The 20514-nt window shown below is 41.0% G+C and overlaps 1 protein-coding gene across 1 annotated transcript; it reads right to left on the reverse strand.

The window, feature by feature from the left end:
* Window positions 1-772: 772 nt before the first annotated feature.
* Window positions 773-18020, reverse strand: LOC310860988 (nucleotide sugar transporter SLC35D2-like). Its single transcript, XM_083768223.1, has 12 exons — window positions 17769-18020; window positions 17299-17332; window positions 17012-17098; window positions 16812-16879; window positions 15557-15628; window positions 15013-15081; window positions 13880-13982; window positions 9446-9538; window positions 7335-7402; window positions 6183-6261; window positions 3278-3360; window positions 773-918 (listed from the first exon to the last, which is right to left on the reverse strand). The coding sequence occupies exons 1-12, from the start codon at window positions 17870-17872 to the stop codon at window positions 813-815; spliced, it is 966 nt and encodes a 321-aa protein (XP_083624349.1). The 5' UTR covers window positions 17873-18020; the 3' UTR covers window positions 773-812.
* Window positions 18021-20514: the final 2494 nt, after the last annotated feature.

Here is a 20514-nt window from a genome sequence, read left to right on the forward strand (position 1 = left end):
TCCATGCCAGGAAGGATCTGTTCATTCCGATAGTTCCTGATCCATGCCAGGAAGGATCTGTTCATTCTATAGTTCCTGATCCATGCCAGGAAGGATCTGTTCATTCTATAGTTCCTGATCCATGCCAGGAAGGATCCGTTCATTCCGATAGTTCCAACATTCAGTCGAGCAGTTAGCTGGTTGGAGAGACAGCATTCCTCTTCACACTGCAGTATGGAATATGACATTTCTCCCTTCTTACCAACTTGCTCAATCGTACAGTAACTCCAAAGATAAAAAAAATAATCTAGAAAAAAGACCGTAACATTTTCGTTCCAGACCTGAAGACTTTTGCCTGGTTTATACTTGCGCTTTGCGCTGCGTTTCCATTTGTGGATCTGCTACTTTTGCCGTTTTTTATTTTGAATCCTGAACAGTAAGCGTTTTGGACGTATGAGGTTTCCCCCGACAGAGACGGTATACTCTGTAGCATGTCTGCGTCGCTTGTCCACAATAACAGAGTTGACCACGTTGACCTTGAGGAGTGTAGAGTAGTATTCCGTTGACCTTGAGAAGTGTAGCGTAGTTTATCCGTTGACCTTGAGGAGTGTACAGTAGTTTTCCGTTGACCCCTGAGAGCCCCTCCCCCATCAGCCCGACAGGAAATGGACACAGCTCCCACTTCCTGTGGTGTCCAAATACCTCCGCCGGCGCTGCTAGAAAGAAAAGCTCAATAAATAGAAAAAACGTACCAAAAATAGAATGCTCTCTTCGTTCGTCAGCATTTCATAAAAATGTTAAAATAAACGTTTCCCCGTGTCCAGTGTCTTGTGTCATACGACGATCTTGCCCTTAATGTCCAGTTTGGCGACCTCGCTGGCTTTGATGTTCTGCTCCTCTGTGAAGGTGATGTACGAATACACCAGACTGCCCGCGATGCTGGAACCACACAACAACACATACAATGAGCCCTACTTGATCACACTACAACATGGGTTCCCAAAGTGGGGTCCGGGGACCTCCAGGGGTACTTGAGGGAGTTCCAGGGGGTACCTAGGTCAATTAGAGATATAAGGAACCAAATGGACCCTTATGGGTCTGTAACTCAGAGAGTGTACAAATGTATGTACATTTGTACACTCTCAGAGTTAAATTAACAGTGGTTTTACAATATAAATTGGGGTAACAGAGATAGAAATGCCATTAAATCGGGGGTCCGTAGCATAATGCGTGTGAAACTGGGGGTCCATGAAATGAATATGTTTCGGAATCACCCTTATCAGGGTTACTGGCATGTGTTTTCAAATGGGGGCTCCACGGCTTAATAAATGTTGATTTGGGGGTCCTTGACACGAAAAAGTTTGTGAACCACTGCACTACAAAGCATCAAAAGTAGCAGATCCACAAGCTCGACATGCGGTGCGAAGCAACGTGTGTCGAGCTTGTAGATCTGCTACTTTTTCTTTTATCCTGACAAGGAACATACTAATGAGTATAAAGAACCACTCTGTGGAGTCAGTGGTTCCTTCTCTTCCACCTGGGCCTTTATAATTTCTCAGTTTATCTGTCAAGAGTAGTTTCCCTGCCAGGTTTTTGTTGGATTCCTTAACCGGTTGGTTTCCTGTGGTGCTAAACCCTACGCTTTGCATTTAGTGTGTCTTGGACGACAAGTCAAGTCAAGCACCTGACTGACTAGCTGCTCTGTTGCCAACTGTTATAATAATAATGAGTTGCCCATGTCTGTGTACCTGAACGTGAGACACAGTATACTTGATACGTATTGTGTACTGCCTGAACTGTAGCATACTTTATAGATAGGCTATGAGAGACATCTCAGACAGCAAGGTCAGCCTTGCAGCAGTAGGCACGTTATTATGTCTCATATGTTGTTGTCACGTCATTATGATCCGGCACTATATATGTTCCGGTCTGTGTAATAAACTTTGTCAAGCTTTAGCGTGATACTGTCTCGTGTCGCGTTATTGTTCTCCCGAGCCCGCCGCCGCAGTCGCCGTACCGAAGGAATACTTCAACCGGATTATCACACACCACCCAGCCTGCACACTCTACCTGTCTGTCAGAACCACACACCACCCAGCCTGCACACACTACCTGTCTGTCAGAACCAGACGAGGGTCCAGTAATTAGATTTCACAGCACCAACTACCAGTGGTGAAAAGTAGCTAAGTACATTTACTGAAGTACTGTAAGATTTTTGAGGAGCTTTTACTTTACTTGAGTGTTTCCAATTTTCAATTACTTCTACTGCATCTAAGCATTTTTACACATTTGGAAACTTGTGAAATGGGACTTTCTGCAAAAGTATGAAAGTAAAAGTTTACTTTCAGTATATTTTAAATTTTGAATGTGAATACTACATGTTAAACACCAGATGTATTATTATTAGTTATTTGGAATTGGTACGTGAGTACTTCTACCACCAATGCCAACTACATGGTTGCATTAGTCAGTTCCCAGGCATGCGTGCAGATGTGTGTGTGTGTGTGTGTGTGTGTCTCCCCTTTTCAAGTTACCCCAAGCTTAAACAAGGCTTAGTCATCTGCTTGGTTTAGATAAGGGCAATCAAAATACTATCTTTAAAAGGACATTATCAACGTCACCATGTCATTGTCTATTGTCTATTATATAAACATATCAGGGTGAACATGTCACAACCCAGATTGCACTCATCAAACTGGCCCCGAGTTCCAAACAAGACCCAGCAAGACTGGAGCAGCTAAGTGTGAGTGAGGCCTTTTACTTTCACCAGAGCAAACTAGATATAAAACTATAATGAATAAAGCCCATAATAAGTTTTTATCTCCTACCAGGACCTCTAGTACTGATAGTTTAATATCCTACCAGGACCTCTAGTACTGATAGTTTAATATCCTACCAGGACCTCTAGTACTGATAGTTTAATATCCTACCAGGACCTCTAGTACTGATAGTTTAATATCCTACCAGGACCTCTAGTACTGCTGGTTTTATCTCCTACCAGGACCTCTAGTACTGATAGTTTAATATCCTACCAGGACCTCTAGTACTGCTGGTTTTATCTCCTACCAAGACCTCTAGTACTGATAGTTTAATATCCTACCAGGACCTCTAGTACTGCTGGTTTTATCTCCTACCAAGACCTCTAGTACTGCTGGTGCTAGTTAACTGGCGTCCTGGTCATCATTGGCCAAAGCCATCTAATCATAAACACTAATATAAAAATGTCTATCGAAAAAGAACATAAAGCCAAACACCCACAATGTCACGTTATTTGCTGCATTACAAAGCACTTCCATACCTGATGTTCAAACCTATGAAGTTTGTCCATGAAAAGATGTAGTCTCCACTGAACACCATCCCGATGTAGGTCACCAGGATATTCTATAGAGAACAACAACAGAGTAAAACACCTTTCTCTACAAGAATGCATATGAACATAGCTGATAGATATTCTATAGAAACAGCAGCATAAAACACTTTTCTTTTAGCTTAGTCATAGCTGGAGAAGAGCTTTATTCTCGCTATTATTTCACGGCTAGAAGATATGGGGTCCATGGCCAAAAGGATCAATCTTTTATCTGGGGGTCCTTGACATAAAAATATCTGTGGACTGGTCAAAAGTAAATGCAATGTCCCGTCTAAAGAAAAGTAAAAAGCATGGGGGTCTAGGCAAAACGAGAGGAGACGAACACCGTCCCCAGGATGGTAAAATATGACAGAATATTTTATATGAACAGAAATCCTCCCTGGGAACACATTTGGGACAATGGTTTTCATTCATATTTTGAGACAACTGTCATGCAATGACAAACTGTCATTGCAATGACAAGCGACAGGCTATAAGTCATGTTCAATGGAAGCCAGCAACAGGAAGCTACAAACGGACACCGTGACACTTGTCACTGCATCATGACAGACAGACCCTACAAATCAAAAATGGAACTGGCTTCAACTTTCCTCAGGGCTCCATTGACGCAGTGAAGCTTCACTCAAGTGTATTTTTGACAGCCATTACCAGTAAATGATAGACATGGTTATAATACTAGACAGGCACTAAGCTGTCACTGTACCATACCTCTACTACCAAGAACTAATGCACTTAAACCCATTACGATTCTACAAATACCAAATCAGTAGTTCTAGCACGTTAAACTTTTTGAAATGCTCATAAAATAGCAGCTCTACAAGCTCACAGCATGGCACAAACTGACGCGCTGTGCGCTTGTATATCTGGTATTTTTGAATAGCCAACACACAAATCTAAAATGCAGATGCTTTCCTGGTTTTAATGGATTAACAGTATACAGAGCCATTGCATACAGGAATGTGCTCCCCCACATTTGACTGACAATATAATAACATTGGTTTAAAAAATAAACTTAAGTAAGCAATAATAAGAAAGGAAATTAAAATTGGATTAGGTTGTTAGTATTGTTGTGTTTTTTTCACTAACATTGACCATGCTGCGCTGCATTTTATGATTTCTATTGTGTTTTTTTTTTTTTGCCAGGACCCCAGTAGGAAGAATAGTCTCCACCACGGTGTAGAGCAGACTAATGGGTCTAATGACTTAACAATAAAACAATCATGTTTTGTTTATTCATTTCCAATCCCCTTCTCTCTCTCTCTCTCTCTCCACGCAGTTCCTTCCTGCTGGTCTGTTAACCATTTCCATGTGTCTATTTATCACTTTTCATTTGGTTTGAGCAACACTTAAACGGTGACTCTGTAGCGGACTCACTATGACTATGTGACAAGATTTATAGCTTAGTCACTGCTAGTGTCCACTGCAGTGCATCAGAGTGGAATAGCACCGTCACTGGCTAACGCAAACGTCTGAATCTGGTCTGTGTGAAAACCAGGAAATGCCATCTCATAAAAGTTGCATTGTAGCAGTGTAGTGGTGGAAAAGTACTCAAATAGTTTACTTAAGTTAAGTATCAATACAGCAATGCAGGAATACTCTGTTTACAAGTAATAATACATTTAAATAATAATTTAAATTTATTTAATAAAAAATACAAAAGTAAACATATTTAAAGTACCAAAAGTACTAGTTATGCACAATGTCCTGTCTAAAATGTGTAAAAGTCTTTTGAAAATAGCAGATCTACAAAAGCTCACACGTTGTGAGCTTGTATGATCGTCTATTTTCCAAAAAAGTCAAAGTTTAAATAAGGCTGAAGTGTTTAATAATGTATGTTTTGTAATAATAATTCCAATCTACAAAAAATAGTAACTAAACTAAATTGTAGTGGAGTAAAAATTACAATATTTGCCTCTGAGATGTAGTCGTATTTCCTAATGTAACATGCGAGGTAGTCATGTTCTCATTGGTGTGAAGATTATAAAGCTTTACAATTTAGGCATTTAGCAGCTTTGCAAGTTTAACCCATTTTGGGCGGGAACCCCTTTTGTTTGGTGTTAGCATTATGTTATGCTTTAACTATTGAAAAATAGCAGATCTCGGTGGCGCGCTACGAGCTTGTAGGTCTGCTATTTTTGAAAAATCGAAGGACGACTGACATAGAAACATAGCTTTTTCAGAAAACTGTCAGGATGTAGAAAACATTTTTAGAATCTGATCTCAGGTCAAAATTACAATATTTGCGATTTGAGATGTAGTTGTATTTCCTAATGTAACATGCGAGGTAGTCATGGTCTCATTGGTGTGAAGATTTTAAAGCTTTGCAAGTTTAAGAGACATGACGAAAACATCACGTTCAGAAGAAATGTGCCGCTTTCACCCCCCCCCCCCAGCTACAGCTGAAGAGTTGTGTAAATGCTACAAGGTCAAGAGTGGGCTCCATTTACAGAACAAATCTGGACTGAAATGAAATGGCACATGGAAGATTGCCAGTGGATTTATGGCTTTGGGTGCCAGTGGAAAAGGGCCCGTGTGTGAGAGTTACTGCTGAATCTCGTTACTGGTCGGGCAGAAACCTCGTATTTCCATGTTTCAAGTTCTCTTTTAGGTTGAACGTAGAAGTGTCAAGGAAAAGTAATGAAATAGAAGTGGTTTAATCTGGGTTTTTAGTACTTTTTATTAATATTAAACCAATGAAAAGTAGTAACAAGAGCTTGCGACTAAATACCAGATCCCAGAGGAACCCATGTAAATATGTAGATATTTTGTAATGTTTTCCTTGTTTGATCTTCTTTTTGTTTGACAACATTGACACACAAAACGGCGTGCATCTTACCTTGATGCAGCCAACAATGGTGGTGGTCAGCGCCGAGTTGTACTGCGTACAGAGCACGGTGGAATACATCAGCACAAATCTGGAAAAACAAACGAAAACACAACCATGTTAAAACACACCGACTGCCATGGACGGAGATGTCCGTCATCTGGTGTTTTCAGTGTCCACGCTAGAGGGTGCTATTCGCCAACCTATGAATGAGTATAAGGATTTATAAAAATGCTTCCATCTCCGATCTATTTTCCCAGATTGTGTCAATAGTCATATTGAACTGCCCATAACTAAAGAACGGAATGTCGTGGTTACATTCCGTTACAATGTTGTTGTATTTTCGGCGGAAAGAAGAGAGACTCGTCATTCCAAAGTGACATCCTTGGAAAACGCTATGGAAATATGACATCATCCAGATGTTTTCACCCAGATGACATGAACGGAAAAACAATGCTTATGCAAAAATCATCATGTCATCATTATTATTTGACAGGTCAACATTATGGCTGTGATGAAAAACGCCCCCCTTCAAACATAATCCCATAACCCATAAATCTGCATAGGATCTTAATTAGAAAGAAATACTCTGTAATGATAATGATAATTATTAGTTAAGCGTAGAAGTAAACCACAGACCGTGATTTAATGCTGCGTCCGCCCCAGCAGTCGGCCACATGCGCAGACAGACCTATTGCTGATTACTCCAGAAATGTCTAAACAGCATGTCGTGTTTTTTTGTCTTCATACCAGAAACCAAGTCGCGATGCTGGTGATAATTTTGGTGACGTTGTTTCGTCACTGCGGTGACTGCAGATGTTTGCTAGAGAGTGCAGAGTGATCGTTCATTGTGGGGCAATTCACAGAGCCCCTCCCCACCCCCGCATATTGCAGAATTTAAACCAGGAACTGCCATAGTGAATTAATGCATGCAAACGGTCGTGAAACTGTAAACAAGGAGGCCATTTAAGCCACAGTCTTGTAGTTAGTTTGTTTCTAAACATTGGGCACTGAGGACTTCGATTGGGGTCCCAGAGATAAACATTTTCTCTGTGGCCTAATGCCAAATTAAACTGAGGGTCCCTTAAAAGGTTGAGATCCCTGCTCTCACTCACACACACACACACACACACACACACACACACACACACGCCTGTGTCTCACCCCATGATGCAGGAGAGGATGAACTGGGTTAGGAAGATCATATCTCCCCAGCCTTCGTAGTCTATCGCCTGGTGAGGAAATTCAACATACAAGGGTTAGCAATAAGGTTATAACAAGTTACTTTCAATGGATAACAAACTGACACTAAAAATTTTAAAATGCCTAAATTGTAAAAACATTGAAGTCAGCTTGACTTCAATGTTTTTACAATTTAGGCATTTAGTAGACCTTACTCGAGAGAGACTTAAAATAAGCAACAACCACCCAAGGTAACACAACAAATGCATAGAAATAGTCATCTACTGTAGGATGACTAAGAATCAACAGTAGAATTATCTGTACATTGACAATATAAACACTATAGCATATTAATGGCCTGGCATCTGTCTACAGATAACATCATGCTATCTAAATGAAATATTGTAGCCTTTGCATAAGCCTGCACGGTCGTCGAGGCTAGGGCAAGTATTTTCTTTGAGTGTTAGCCGCCACCAGAACGGAGAAGCTGAATTCACGCCACAGTGCCCTATAGTAGGCCAGCTGTAGGCAATCAATGCTGCGCTTAACGTGACACCGCAGCTATGACTGCGCCCAGCCAGGGCAGCCTGAGTGGATCGGGCGGCTATAAGGGAGCTGGATAGCTTGAGTGGTTTGCGAGTTAGCATCTTGACTGTAAGCTTAATGAGGCTTGCAGGCTGGGGCTGTGCTTGTGGTTATTATTTAGCTGTAAAATGCTGCTCGCAGCATAATGGCAGCTTTGTGCCTTCCACTGGCAAGCAGCCCTCCTCTCCTGGAGTCTGGAACGCTACAGGGACCCTGCCCAATCCACACACTGCTTACACACAGCTCGCACCCAGCACACACACACCCAGCAAGCACACACACACACACACAGGCGTGTGCACACAAACATGCACGCACACACACACCTTGTTTTTACTCATTTTAAATTAGGGAGGATGATGTTTCCAATTATTATTATTATCCAATATTATACTTATTAAGTAAAGGTTTATACGACAGCATTAATAATTGATGGTCATAAAATCTTTACTTGTTTTAAAGTGCAATACAATTTGGCCGATATATCGACCTTTATTATTTTATTTTTTTTAAAGATATTTTTGGGAGGGTTTTTAAGTAAAGGTTTATACGACAGCATTCATAATTGATGGTCATAAAATCTTTACTTGTTTTAAAGTGCAATACAATTTGGCCGATATATCGACTTTTATTATTATTTATTTTTTAAAGATATTTCTGGGAGGGTTTTTTGCCTTTAATGACAGATGTACAGTAGGTAGACAGGGAACGGGGAGAGAGATGGGGACACACAGCAAAGATCATCTGGATCCGGCTACACACTGTCATGCTGGATTACCATTTCTTTGATGATATCGGTATCAGAATTTATGCAGTCAATGTGTCCCTTTTTTGTTGTCTTTTCAACCTGCTGACTCCGTTTTAGGCATTTCATTATCCATGAAAAGTTAAGACAAAAAGTATCAAACTTGTTTTGCTCATATAAGTTCTCAAACATAAACTTTAATCTAATCAAAGGTTTGCCCTTTATATCAGTAAACCACTATTCTAAACAGGAATGCAGTGTAATTACATCATGTTATGTACCGAAGGCTATTTCATGTCCTTGTGTGTTAATGGTGTGTGTGTGTGTGTGCGCGCACTTTGTATCTCGTCAATGTTTTCTTCTACCACATTCTATCTACCACATGAAGCCAAAGACTATGTTCTCTATTGTCCCATAAGAGGAACTGGTGAGGTTTCTCTATTGTCCCATAAGAGGAACTGGTGAGGTTTCTCTATTGTCCCATAAGAGGAACTGGTGAGGTTTCTCTATTGTCCCATAAGAGGAACTGGTGAGGTTTCTCTATTGTCCCATAAGAGGAACTGGTGAGGTTTCTCTATTGTCCCATAAGAGGAACTGGTGAGGTTTCTCTATTGTCCCATAAGAGGAACTGGTGAGGTTTCTCCATTGTCCCATAAGAGGAACTGGTGAGGTTTCTCTATTGTCCCATAAGAGGAACTGGTGAGGTTCCTCAGTGACTGTGCTGTGAAACAGAGGACCTACAGGAGCTGAGAGCGGAGCTTACCTTCTGCATGTCCCCCGTCAGGTGAGCCAACAGCACTGTAGGAACGATCATAAATAATGCGTTATAATACAGCAAGCCATACCTCCCCAGCTCCTGAGAGAGACATAGCGATAGAGAGAGAGAGAGAGAGAGAGAGAGGGGCAGACATAACAGGGTTCAATTGTCACTCATGTTACAAGCAGTGAAATTCTGGTGGGATATCGCTGTTGGGTAGATACCTTCCATCTATCTACGTATTCTAACTTTTTGTGTTTTTTCCCCCCTCGTAATTCGTAAAAATCAACGCCCTACTTGATCATTACAGCATTACACAAAAGCATCAAAAGTAGCGGATCTGCAAGCTCGAAGCGAGGCGCGAATCGACACATTTTGAGCTTGTAGCAAAGCTACTTTTGATGGTATACACATAAGGGATGCCACGCGTTTCGAGCTTGTTGTGGATCTGCTACTTTTGAGTGACACTGTAGTATGATCAAGTAGGGCAGTGGTTTTCAACCAGTGGTGCGGAGACCACCAGTGGTCCTTGAGGGGGTTCCAGGTGGTCCCCACAGCTAAATGACGGAGTCCATTTGGTTTCATTTGAGACCTTGATATGAAAAGGGTTGAAAACTACTGAAGTAGGGTGTTAATTTACCAAAATACACAAAAAGGTTTCTGCACGACATATGTTACATTAGTGCAAGTAAAAGTTTCAGCAAAAACAAAACAGGTATTTACAGACCGAAGGCAGGGGGGGGGGGGGAAGAGAGAGAGAGAGAGAGAGAGAGAGAGAGAGAGAGAGAGAATGCAGTGAGATAAATAAATAAATCAAATGAGGGGAGGGGGTTGGTGAACACAGAGGGTTATTCATTTCACCAGGGGTCTCCTCTGGACTGACGCATACCTTTACACTGTCAAATCTCCAGTGTTCCTTTAACTCTGACAGTGTGCAAGTGGAACCAAATGGACCCTTCATGCAGTCTGCATACCAGTGACGGATCCATGTGGTCACAAATGGATAAATGAACACTGAGGATTTTAAACTGTGCACTAGCACTACTCAGCATGGAGAAATGTCATGCATGCGTGTCTAACACACACCTCCTTGATGTCACCCGTCCGTCTGGCTGGCACGCACGCACACACACACAGACCTCATTGATGTCACCCATCCGTCTGGCTGGCTGGCACACTGGCGCACACACACACACACGCGCGCGCGAAACGCGTTTCTAAAAGTGTCCCTGCGTGGCTCCAGCTCGGCTCCATAGTGCAAAGCGCTAAAAACAGCAGTGAGAGAGAGACCGACCCGCTTACGTAATGCCAATTGCCAACCACTTTTATTTTTAAACCACTGGCTGCTTGCCCTGGGGAGCACATTTAATCTAGGACTGTCACGATTACTTAAATTTAAGTTTGACAATACAAATAAAGTTGACAATACAAATAAGTGCGATTAACGATTTAATAGAGGGTATGCGCCCTTCATGCTTAAAGTGAATGGCACACCGAGTGGCAAAGCAACATGCAAAGTGAGTTTAACATTGTTTAATGTCGTTTAATGCAATCAGATAGGACTTTCTGTTTGGATGTACAGGCTGTCAAGGCCAGAAAGTAGTTTTTTGCCACTCAGTAGGCATTCCTGCATAACTTCCGGGTTTGATGATGATGTCACGCGCATTTCATTGAATCTTGACCTTCAAGTCAAAGGTCATGTCAAACCAGAAACAGGATTGTGTCAAAGGTCGTGTCTCATCTAGACACAGGATCTAAACGTGCCCGAGATGCATGTTAAATGACCAGATTTATCCAAATAAATAAATCCATCATTTCAGGAGCAAGAGCCTCAAAATGTCTCCTAAATCTAGTCTACAAGGCCTGCAGTAGGCTATGCAATGGAAAGATGACATTATTTCAATAGAGGGTATGTGCAGCAATAAAGTGAGGGACAATTTTGGCTAAGTGTCAAGTGCTTTGGCTAAGTGTCGTTTAATGCAATCAGATAGGACTTTTCTGTTTGGATGTATGGGCTGTCAAGGCTAGAAAGTAGTTTTCTGCCATTTAGTAGGCCAGGGGTGCACACACTTTTTGAGTGGTGCAACCACTCCAAGGAATGTCCGTGTTCACCTTTGCCTGCCCTGTGTTCACCTATGTGTGTCTGTGTTGGTTAATGAGCACCAGTATATGACTATGAGTACCAGTAGGGGCACTGTTGTGCCAGAAACAGAGAGGGATAGTGCTGCACTGTTGCCTGCTAATGAGAGAGAGAGAGAGAGAGAGAGAGAGAGAGAGAGAGAGAGGGGGGGGGGGGGGGGGGAGTTGCACCACTCAGTTCACAGGGGTGTGATTTTTTTGACTTGCGAGTTACTTTAAAAATGACCTCTCAACAAGATCTACCCACCAAAAAAAGTATTATCCCTTGCTGAAAATGTACTAGCGGCGCATTTGGGATGGGAATGGATGGAATTGGTAGGGGGTTTCATAATGCAACTGACGTCTATGCTCAACACTCTTGAAAACAAAGGATTGCATTGTGGGTGTGAGCTGACAGGCACTTTTTGATGTCAATCAATCAAGTCACCTTAATTCCAAGGGGCAGATGCCAAAAATATTTAAAATAAAATAATTACCGTATGTATATTTTTAGGGGCATGTCATGTGATCTACCTGCACAGCCTTTGTGATCTACTAGTTAGGTAAAATTAGCTTAAGTTGTGGCAAATCTGCAAAAGAAATGCTTACCACTTAGCTTTCTTCACAGATGTGTTCATAAAGGTGTCTACTATCATAGAAATGTGTTCCAACCGAACTCCCTTGGGGAACTTTGTGACAGCTGCTGAAAGTTGGGGTACCATTATCAACCAATATAAGGCAAATAATTCCAAATTTCATTATACTTTAAGTAGCATGTCAAACTAGGGGGTTTTCATGATGCTGAATCCATTCCAAGCATTAGTTTTGCACGAAAAACACTCCTTGGGCTAAATTCGGCCATAGCCAATAGTAGATAGTAGACACCTTTATGAACACATCTGTGAAGAAAGCTAGTGGTAAGCATTTATTTTCCAGATTTACCATAACTTAAGCTAATTTTCCCTTATTATACTGGAAGATCACAATCTAACTTTTGGGCAGCCCTGCAGTAGGCGTTAGAGTTCTCAAACTCTGCCCGAACCGGACCAGGCCCGACCCGACCCGACATTTTAGGGCCGGGCCGGGCCTAAAATGTATGCTAATCAGTAGGGTCGGGCCGGGCCTGGGGCTCCATGAAAAAATATATATATATTGAATTTGTTTAGAATAATAAAAATAATAGTTCTGTTCTGTCTGTTTGTGTATTTATCTATTATGAAGATGGTGCTGACTGGCGTTTCACTTTCACTCTGTGTAGAGTTCTCAAATTCTGCACAAACCCGACCAGGCCCGACCCGACATTTTAGGGCCAGGTCGGGCCTAAAATCTATGCTAATTAGTCTGGCCGGGCCGGGCCTAGGGCTTGATCAGTTAGGGCCCAGTTAGGCCCCACCTAATTTCCGGATATGATGACGTGCATGGCCTCTATTGAATAAAAATACAGGGAAATGTTAGAAACTTTAGCCAACTTAATCAACTTTAAAGTAATTATGTTTTCTATGAGCATTTCATCATCTTACTAGTTTATTCTATAGTATGCGGTGTCACTGAGCAGTATGGGTGGGAGGGTTGAGAGTTTTCTTTCTCTTTTTGTATTGAAAAATGTATTTCATATCATAATGTTTGTGTAACAATTTATAATCTGTTCTCAATAAAAACCTATTTGACAAAAAATAAACTTTAACGTAATTATTATTTATCACCGGTCCGGACAGGAGTTTTCATGACTGCTACATATAGTAGCAGTTAATAAAGAGACAAATAAATGAATGAATGAATACACTCTAACATGCAGATTCCGAAACAGGCAGAGCTGTGATTCTGAATTTCTGGCTTGTTGAACTTGGGCTTTAGAAGTCAAGTTAGTTGTCACTACCTCCAGATTTGCGGCTGTGTGTGTCTTTATTTTAGGTAAGTAGTCATATATGCATGCAGGTACAGAAGCCTGAGGCATTGAGGACAAAGCAGCATACTTCAATAGTAGCTTTATCTATGCTATTCCAGGATACAATATTAATAAGCGCCTAACTGCTTCCCTTCCCTGTATCTTATCTAAAAGCAGGCACTAAAAACTAACGGCATGATCAAAGACATACACAACAGTCAAAGACAAACACGGGTTCGCTGCCAAAACAACGAACAGGTCCTGAACTAAATAAATAAATAACTCAAGTCACAAAATACACTCTCTGAGCTCATTCCATCAACGACAGTTTAGGTTCCATAAAAGAAAATATTCACCCGCAGTCTGGCTCAATGTCAGACGCACCGAGGTACCTCCCATGCCAGACAATAGCATCATTCATCCATCCAGCCGCATACCTTAGAGTCCAATTTCTGTTTGACATAGGCCCCGTTGGCCGCGGTTAGCACGTCGTTGAGGAGAATGAACACGTAGCCTTCCAGGTCGAAGGAGAGATCGGCGCTGTGATGAGGGGAGATGAGAAAACAGAAACGTAGTCAGTCGAGGTCGGCCCCGAAGGTCACGGAACGATGCATGTTAAGTAAGTGATAGTGGTTCAAACGGCTCTCGCCTTTGGGGGCATGTCACTTCAAACGCAGCATGCTTTTAATTACTGTGTAGTTACCTGTACAATTACCACTACAGTTAACCACTTAAAGCCCCTATATACTTAGTTGAATGGAGTCCCCCAAGGGCTCTCTACTAGGTCCCCTTCTGTTTTCAGCTCTACACACTAAATATGTCCTGCGAAAATAGCTGGCTATAATGTTCGCCCCCAGAATACAGCACACTAGCTAGCAGTGGTGGAAGACGTACTGACATTTGTTTACTTAAGTAAAAGTATCAATACCACTATGTAGAAATGCTCTGTTATAAGTCTGGTGCTTCAAAATATACTTAAAATACCAAAAGTAAAAGTACTAATTTGTTATGTCCCATTGCACAAGTTTGTCATGTATAAATAAATATATTACGAAAATCACAGATCTACAAGTTCGCAACGTTGAACATAAGCTTGTAGATCGGCTATTTTCAAATAGTCAAAGTTTAAATAGGGGGCTGAAGTGGTTAATGTGTGTTTTATAATAATCTAAATATGCAAAGTAACTAGTTTTCAAATAGTGGAGTTAAGGTGGTTACACACTGGACGCGTATTTCGGAAAACCGATTACTTTAAAGTACAATGTTTGTCTGACATCTACTGGAGTAATAGTAAAAGTATATATATAAAAAATTTCTTTTATGAATACTTTACATTTGTCAGAAAACTTCAGGATTTTAGAATCGGCCTCGGGTCCAAATTAGTTAAGGACAGTACTTGAGTACATGTAGTACTTAGTTACTTTCCATCATTGAGAAAAGGGCATGCTAGGGTTCATGTCCTGTAGTTAACAGAGGACATACATCAATTACAGCCCTTTGTAGTGTGGTGGGACCTTCAGGTTTTGGTTTACGGCTGGGGCACCTGGCCGCTTACAACAAGGACGCTTACCTGGCAGCCACGAACGCCCCCAGGATCATTGTAAACACTGTCAGTTGCACGGGCCGGGAAAACTTCTTTCTGGTGGATTCCAAGAGAGAAGCAAAGCAATAAAAAATCAATTTGACAGGCCATGACACCGCCAATAAAACGTAGCAACGAGAGAGTGGGGGAAGGCTTAGCGTATAGTGAATCAGCAAGGTCCCCCAATATGAAGTGGCTACAATATGATGCAGGGATTAAAGTTTTGTTAGGTCTTCCCAGCGTGATTTGTGAGACAGTGTGAAAGAAGTCGCACAGTCGCTAGCTGCACCATTTCCTAAACAATGAACACAATACCAATTACAATGTCTATTTGCAGATTCAGGCTCTAACCTTTGCTTTTATGAAATATCCGAGAGGAAGACTGAAGACGCGCTTCTGAACATTGCAATCTATTGCTAGTTTGACCCATTTTAATCCTCTTCAAACTCATAAAATGACTGAAAAGTCAGTCACAGTGACTGACAACTTTAATCCATTAGCTGCAGATTGATGCAGTGTAGTGAAAGCTTACTTCAGTAGGAATCCTTCGGCCATCATGGTGAATAAAATGGAGAACCGTCTCAGAACGGTGAACATGGGAAGGCTAAGGAAGGGGGAAGAAGACATGAGTTTACTTTCAACAGCACATCATCACGCTTAATTCAAATTAACTGTAGACCCATTTTTAACCACTTTAAGCTCTACTTTATACTTTAGTTAGATGTTGTCACGTAGCTAAAATAGCCGATCAACAAAGCTCACAAGTCGTGGGCTTTGTAGATCGGCTATTTATTTTAAAACAAACTTTTCAAAGTGTTTATATGTCAACAACAAATGATGAAAGATGATATTTGTGCTGTCGTGGAATTCTAGATCAATCAGAAATTTATGAAGCAATGGGCGTCGAGACAATATTCTAAGAAGTGGAGATGGTTAATGAAACATGATATTATGGGGAGAAGTACAATAGCATCCAGGTCAGTGCTACGGTAGTTCTGCCAAGGAGCACAGGGATCAAACAATAGTTATAGGAAATAAGAAGTATAGCCAGCACACAATGAATCTCCTTTTCACATGGTTTATCTCTAAGTCATTCAACGGACACGTTTTGACCCGATAGGCCTTCCTCAGCGTTGAGGAAGTTTCATTCATTGTGTGCAGGCTACTTCTTCATTCTTATTGCACTATAGCCTTGCGAGTTAAGTCTTAAATAGACAAAATAGTGGCCGCGGCGCACACACTGATAGCCACAACTGCCTTCTTCAGGGTATCTGAAGAAGGCAGTTGTACCTGCCGAAATGTTGGTTTCTATTCTACTCTGCATCCAAATAAATAATCGGCACTTTGGCTATCAGTGTGTGCTGCCACACTTTTGTCTTTAAGACTTAACTCTTTAGATGTTTCTGCCGTGAGCTGGCACCACTGTGCGTTTAGCATCCTCCTGCACACTATTGAGCCTTGCACCTAAAATACTATTCATCTCATCTGGACTCTGGACTGGACTGTTCCTGGGTTTTTTCTGCAGACATGTTTTCTTCAAGGACAAGCTGAACCATAAGACAGGCTTTAACCAAAACCATAGGCTAGTCAGGCCTAGTGGAGACGGCACCTAGGATAGTAGGCTTGTATACAAGCAACCACATATCATAATGTATTATACAAGTACAATAAGTGATGGTTAATAACAAAAAGGTTAGATAGAAGGTTATATAAACAACCATTATATCAATATAGTAATAATTCTTCTGCACTGCCCACCCAGTCACCAGCATTTTTGCTCAACTTACTTGAGCCGTTTGGTTCCAAACAGCCCAGTGATCTGATTCCCCACATAGAGCAGAGGTAGCGGAAACGTCTGTAATGAAGGAAGAACAATAATTCATTCATCGTTTTTGCAACGAGCTGCGACATAGCATTTGGTGGCCCACCACGATCGGATCAAAAACCAAGACATGATGTGATATAAGTAAATCAAGTTCTTTCTCACCTTCCGAGGGATGCTCTCATCAAAGTCTGGGAAAGTGATCACCCTCGAAGCCTTGCCCACCCACAGCACGACCACCGTGGCCAACATCTACACACACAGACAGACACACACTGAACTTGAATATAATGATGCTATGCAGCAATGCAATGTCTGAATGAGAACAGCTCCTCTGTGCAACAATGAATGATACAGTGAGAGGGGTGTGCCGTCATTGAATGCATGCTGCATGCATGCATGCGTGGTGCAACAATAAGATAAATATTAATACAATCTCATAACTTTTTTACCTGTCCAATGCCGACACATATTGAAGATGGGAATCTGCAGGCAGTAAAGGACACAGCAGTGTGAATTTAAAAACACGTTTTGTTGGAAGTTAAAACAATAAAAAATAAAGAGTTCAGTCCTGCACACAAACTAGTAATAAACACACAACTATCTAAACGTATAAAATCTCTTTATAATTGTATTCTACACACCAGGTTTAAACACAACAACTCGGGCCTAATAATAAGACTTTGTGACAAACTTGCAGCCAAAGCTTATAAGATAACATAGTAACTGTACACAAAGTACGACCTAAAAAGAACTGGTCCACAGGCTTGTAGACCTGTTCTTTTTAGGCAACAATAAGCGACACAGACCGGGACAGAGCTTTAAAAAGTTACTGTTTAGTTAGCTGGGGGTTAGCCTCGACTAGAAGAAGAGCCGGTGTTTTGGGGTTTTTTGTTATTGTTGTCGTTTGTTTGTTATTTACCCGTAGTTAGTGAGGACACTCTTGTTGACCACGACGATGAGGAAGGAGCTGATGCCATAGAATCCTGCGGCGAACAGCTTGCCGAAGACCGGGTCGGCCATCATTCATTTGGTTTCATCCCTCGGTGTGTGTGTGTGTGTGTGTGTGTGTGTGTGTGTGTGTGTGAGTGTGACCCGTCCTCATTCATGTGGATGTGCTGTTCTCTCTGTTGCTGCTGCTGCTGCCATCACTGATCTGTGTGACTGCTGACTGACTGGACCGCTACAATGTAGCAGCCTGCCTGGCCTGCATGTAGCCGCTACTACATGCAGGCAGGCAAACAGGCAGGGTTGCCAGATTGTGTGGGAGAAATAAGCAACCGCGGGTCTGTGGAAACAAGCACAAAAGAAGCGACATACCTGTACACATGAGCACTGACTAGCTGATAATGCATTGGTTATTTTCAAACAAACAACAAAACAAAATCTTGGGGAAAATAGTGTAAACTTTGAAATATTTTTTTGAAACAACATAAATCTGGCATGGGGAGAGCCCCTGCTGGCACAAATTACTTAAGTTTTAGGGGCAGGGGTCGTTGAAATGAAAATGGTTTGAGAACCACTGGTATAAAACAACATTAGGAAACAATAAGGCCAAATAAGCAAAGTACACTTTACAAACAAGCCCAAACAAGCAACTACACTTTAGAAACAAGCCCAAATAAGCAACTATTGATTGATTGATTGATTGATTGAAGTATGTATTAACAGTTTGGATAATTACAGTACATTTCAAGCACAACTCATGCTATAAAAACCCATTGCTTTTAGCTTGTTAACCAGTATGGAGTGGTTCATGGTGTCAAAAGCCTTTTGGAGGTAAAGCATGACCATGCCACAGTATTTGCCAGCATCAACCTCGTGTTTGATGTGGTCGCTCAAATAGAGGAGGCATGTGTCAGTGGAGTGGGATGTTCTGAAGCCAGATTGGAATTTGTACATTTCTTTTGTGGCAAGATACTTTTCAACTTGTTCATAGACAATTTTTTTCCATCGCTACACTTTGGAAACGAGCACAAATAAACAACACTTCAGAAACAAGCACAAATAAGCAAGCAACTATAGAAACAAGCCCAAATAATCAACTACACTTTTGAAACAAGCACAAATAAGCAACTATTTTAGAAACAAACCCAAATAATCAACTACACTTTAGAAACTAGCTCAAATAAACAACTAACTAACTACACCTTAGAAACAATTAAGTTAAGTCCATAAAAAACGCGAGTTTAGTTAACTTTGGAGAAAAGCAAGCCCAAAGTAGCTTACAATAAGCAGACATGGCAACATTGGTAGGCAGCAAGCACCGTGTACATATTTTTACCATTAAATAGATTACTGTATGACACGTTCCGTTATTTTAGCCTTGGATCAAGACTATCGTAATTCATAAATAGATGTAGCCTATTTGATTGAGTCCGACTTTGACTTTCGTATTCATATCTAATTAGCTATGCAAAAATGTAAATGTCAGAATCGATCAAATACCCAAACCCAAAACCAAAATGAAATAGAGAAATAAACGAAATAGTTGTTGAGGAGATACAGGGGGCAGTTGGGAGTGGACCCATCATGATAATAAATACACATTTTAATTAATTAATTACAAAAATCGAATGCATTAAATAATACATTACTTTTATTGTCGTTATTTATTTCACTGTGTTTGTATTTCATTCCGGAACTTACGTACGCCTACGTGGTCTTACTGTATGTGTAGAAAGTTAGGAACCAATATAATAACTCTAAGGTAGGAACGCACACTTGTATACTTGAGGTAATACTTTGAGGTTAAATTTACCCTATGCCTGGGAATGCTGACGTCTCACAACTTCCGCCAGAAGTGAAGAGTTTAAATCCCATAGCCCGGTGGGACGGTCACGGTCTGGATTGGCTAGACGCTAGATGGTTGTTAGGCAACAAGACATCAAATTTATCCACACACAGCAATGACAGCATTACCCAAAAAAAAAAAAGTGTAATAATAATACATATCCTAGCAGTGTGGGCTGGCGATATTTAGCCTACTGTAGTTTATTACAGAGGACGAGATCGTTTTTAGTTTTCCTTAGTTGGGACATGTTTGAAGAGAGATGATGAGCTTAGCAGAACTAATGTTAGACCAAATCAATTATTAGCTTTGTGAGGTTAACACAAATGTTATAATTTATCAATAAAAATATGTTTACAAAGTCAATGGTTTTGACTGTATAAAAAAAAGATTAGAAACTCATAGGCTCGGTTGCCTGGCAACCGACTAGCAAATCACAGCAACACCTTTTTATAGTTTAGTTATCAACCCCTATCTGAAAATATTTTTGGGCCAGGAACACCTAACCATACTAATCTCACTGCGAGAATATTATGCCTGGGGCAATTTGCATGGCAAAGGCAGATAAGTCTTTCTATGCGAGGCAAGGAACACCCATACAAGATTACTTAGTGTTGTTAAAATACTTCAAATGTTTTGTAAAACTCCTTGGACTGAGACTTAGGAAAAAAATATATATATTTATTTTAAACATAAAGTGCTCTGTGCTCAATGTGCAATTAAAAAGCAAACGTTTCGGTCCTAAGACCTTTGTCAGTGCTATGATAGCACTGATTATAGGCTTAAGTGGTTAAACTTTTGCTGGGAGTCTGGGACCCCACTTTGAGATAAGTGGGGTTTTAGACATTGCCATAAATGCCTCGACTTGAATACAGGT

This window comes from Protomyctophum parallelum (genome assembly GCF_964188405.1).
Source record: "Protomyctophum parallelum genome assembly, chromosome: 6".
NCBI lineage: Eukaryota > Metazoa > Chordata > Actinopteri > Myctophiformes > Myctophidae > Protomyctophum > Protomyctophum parallelum.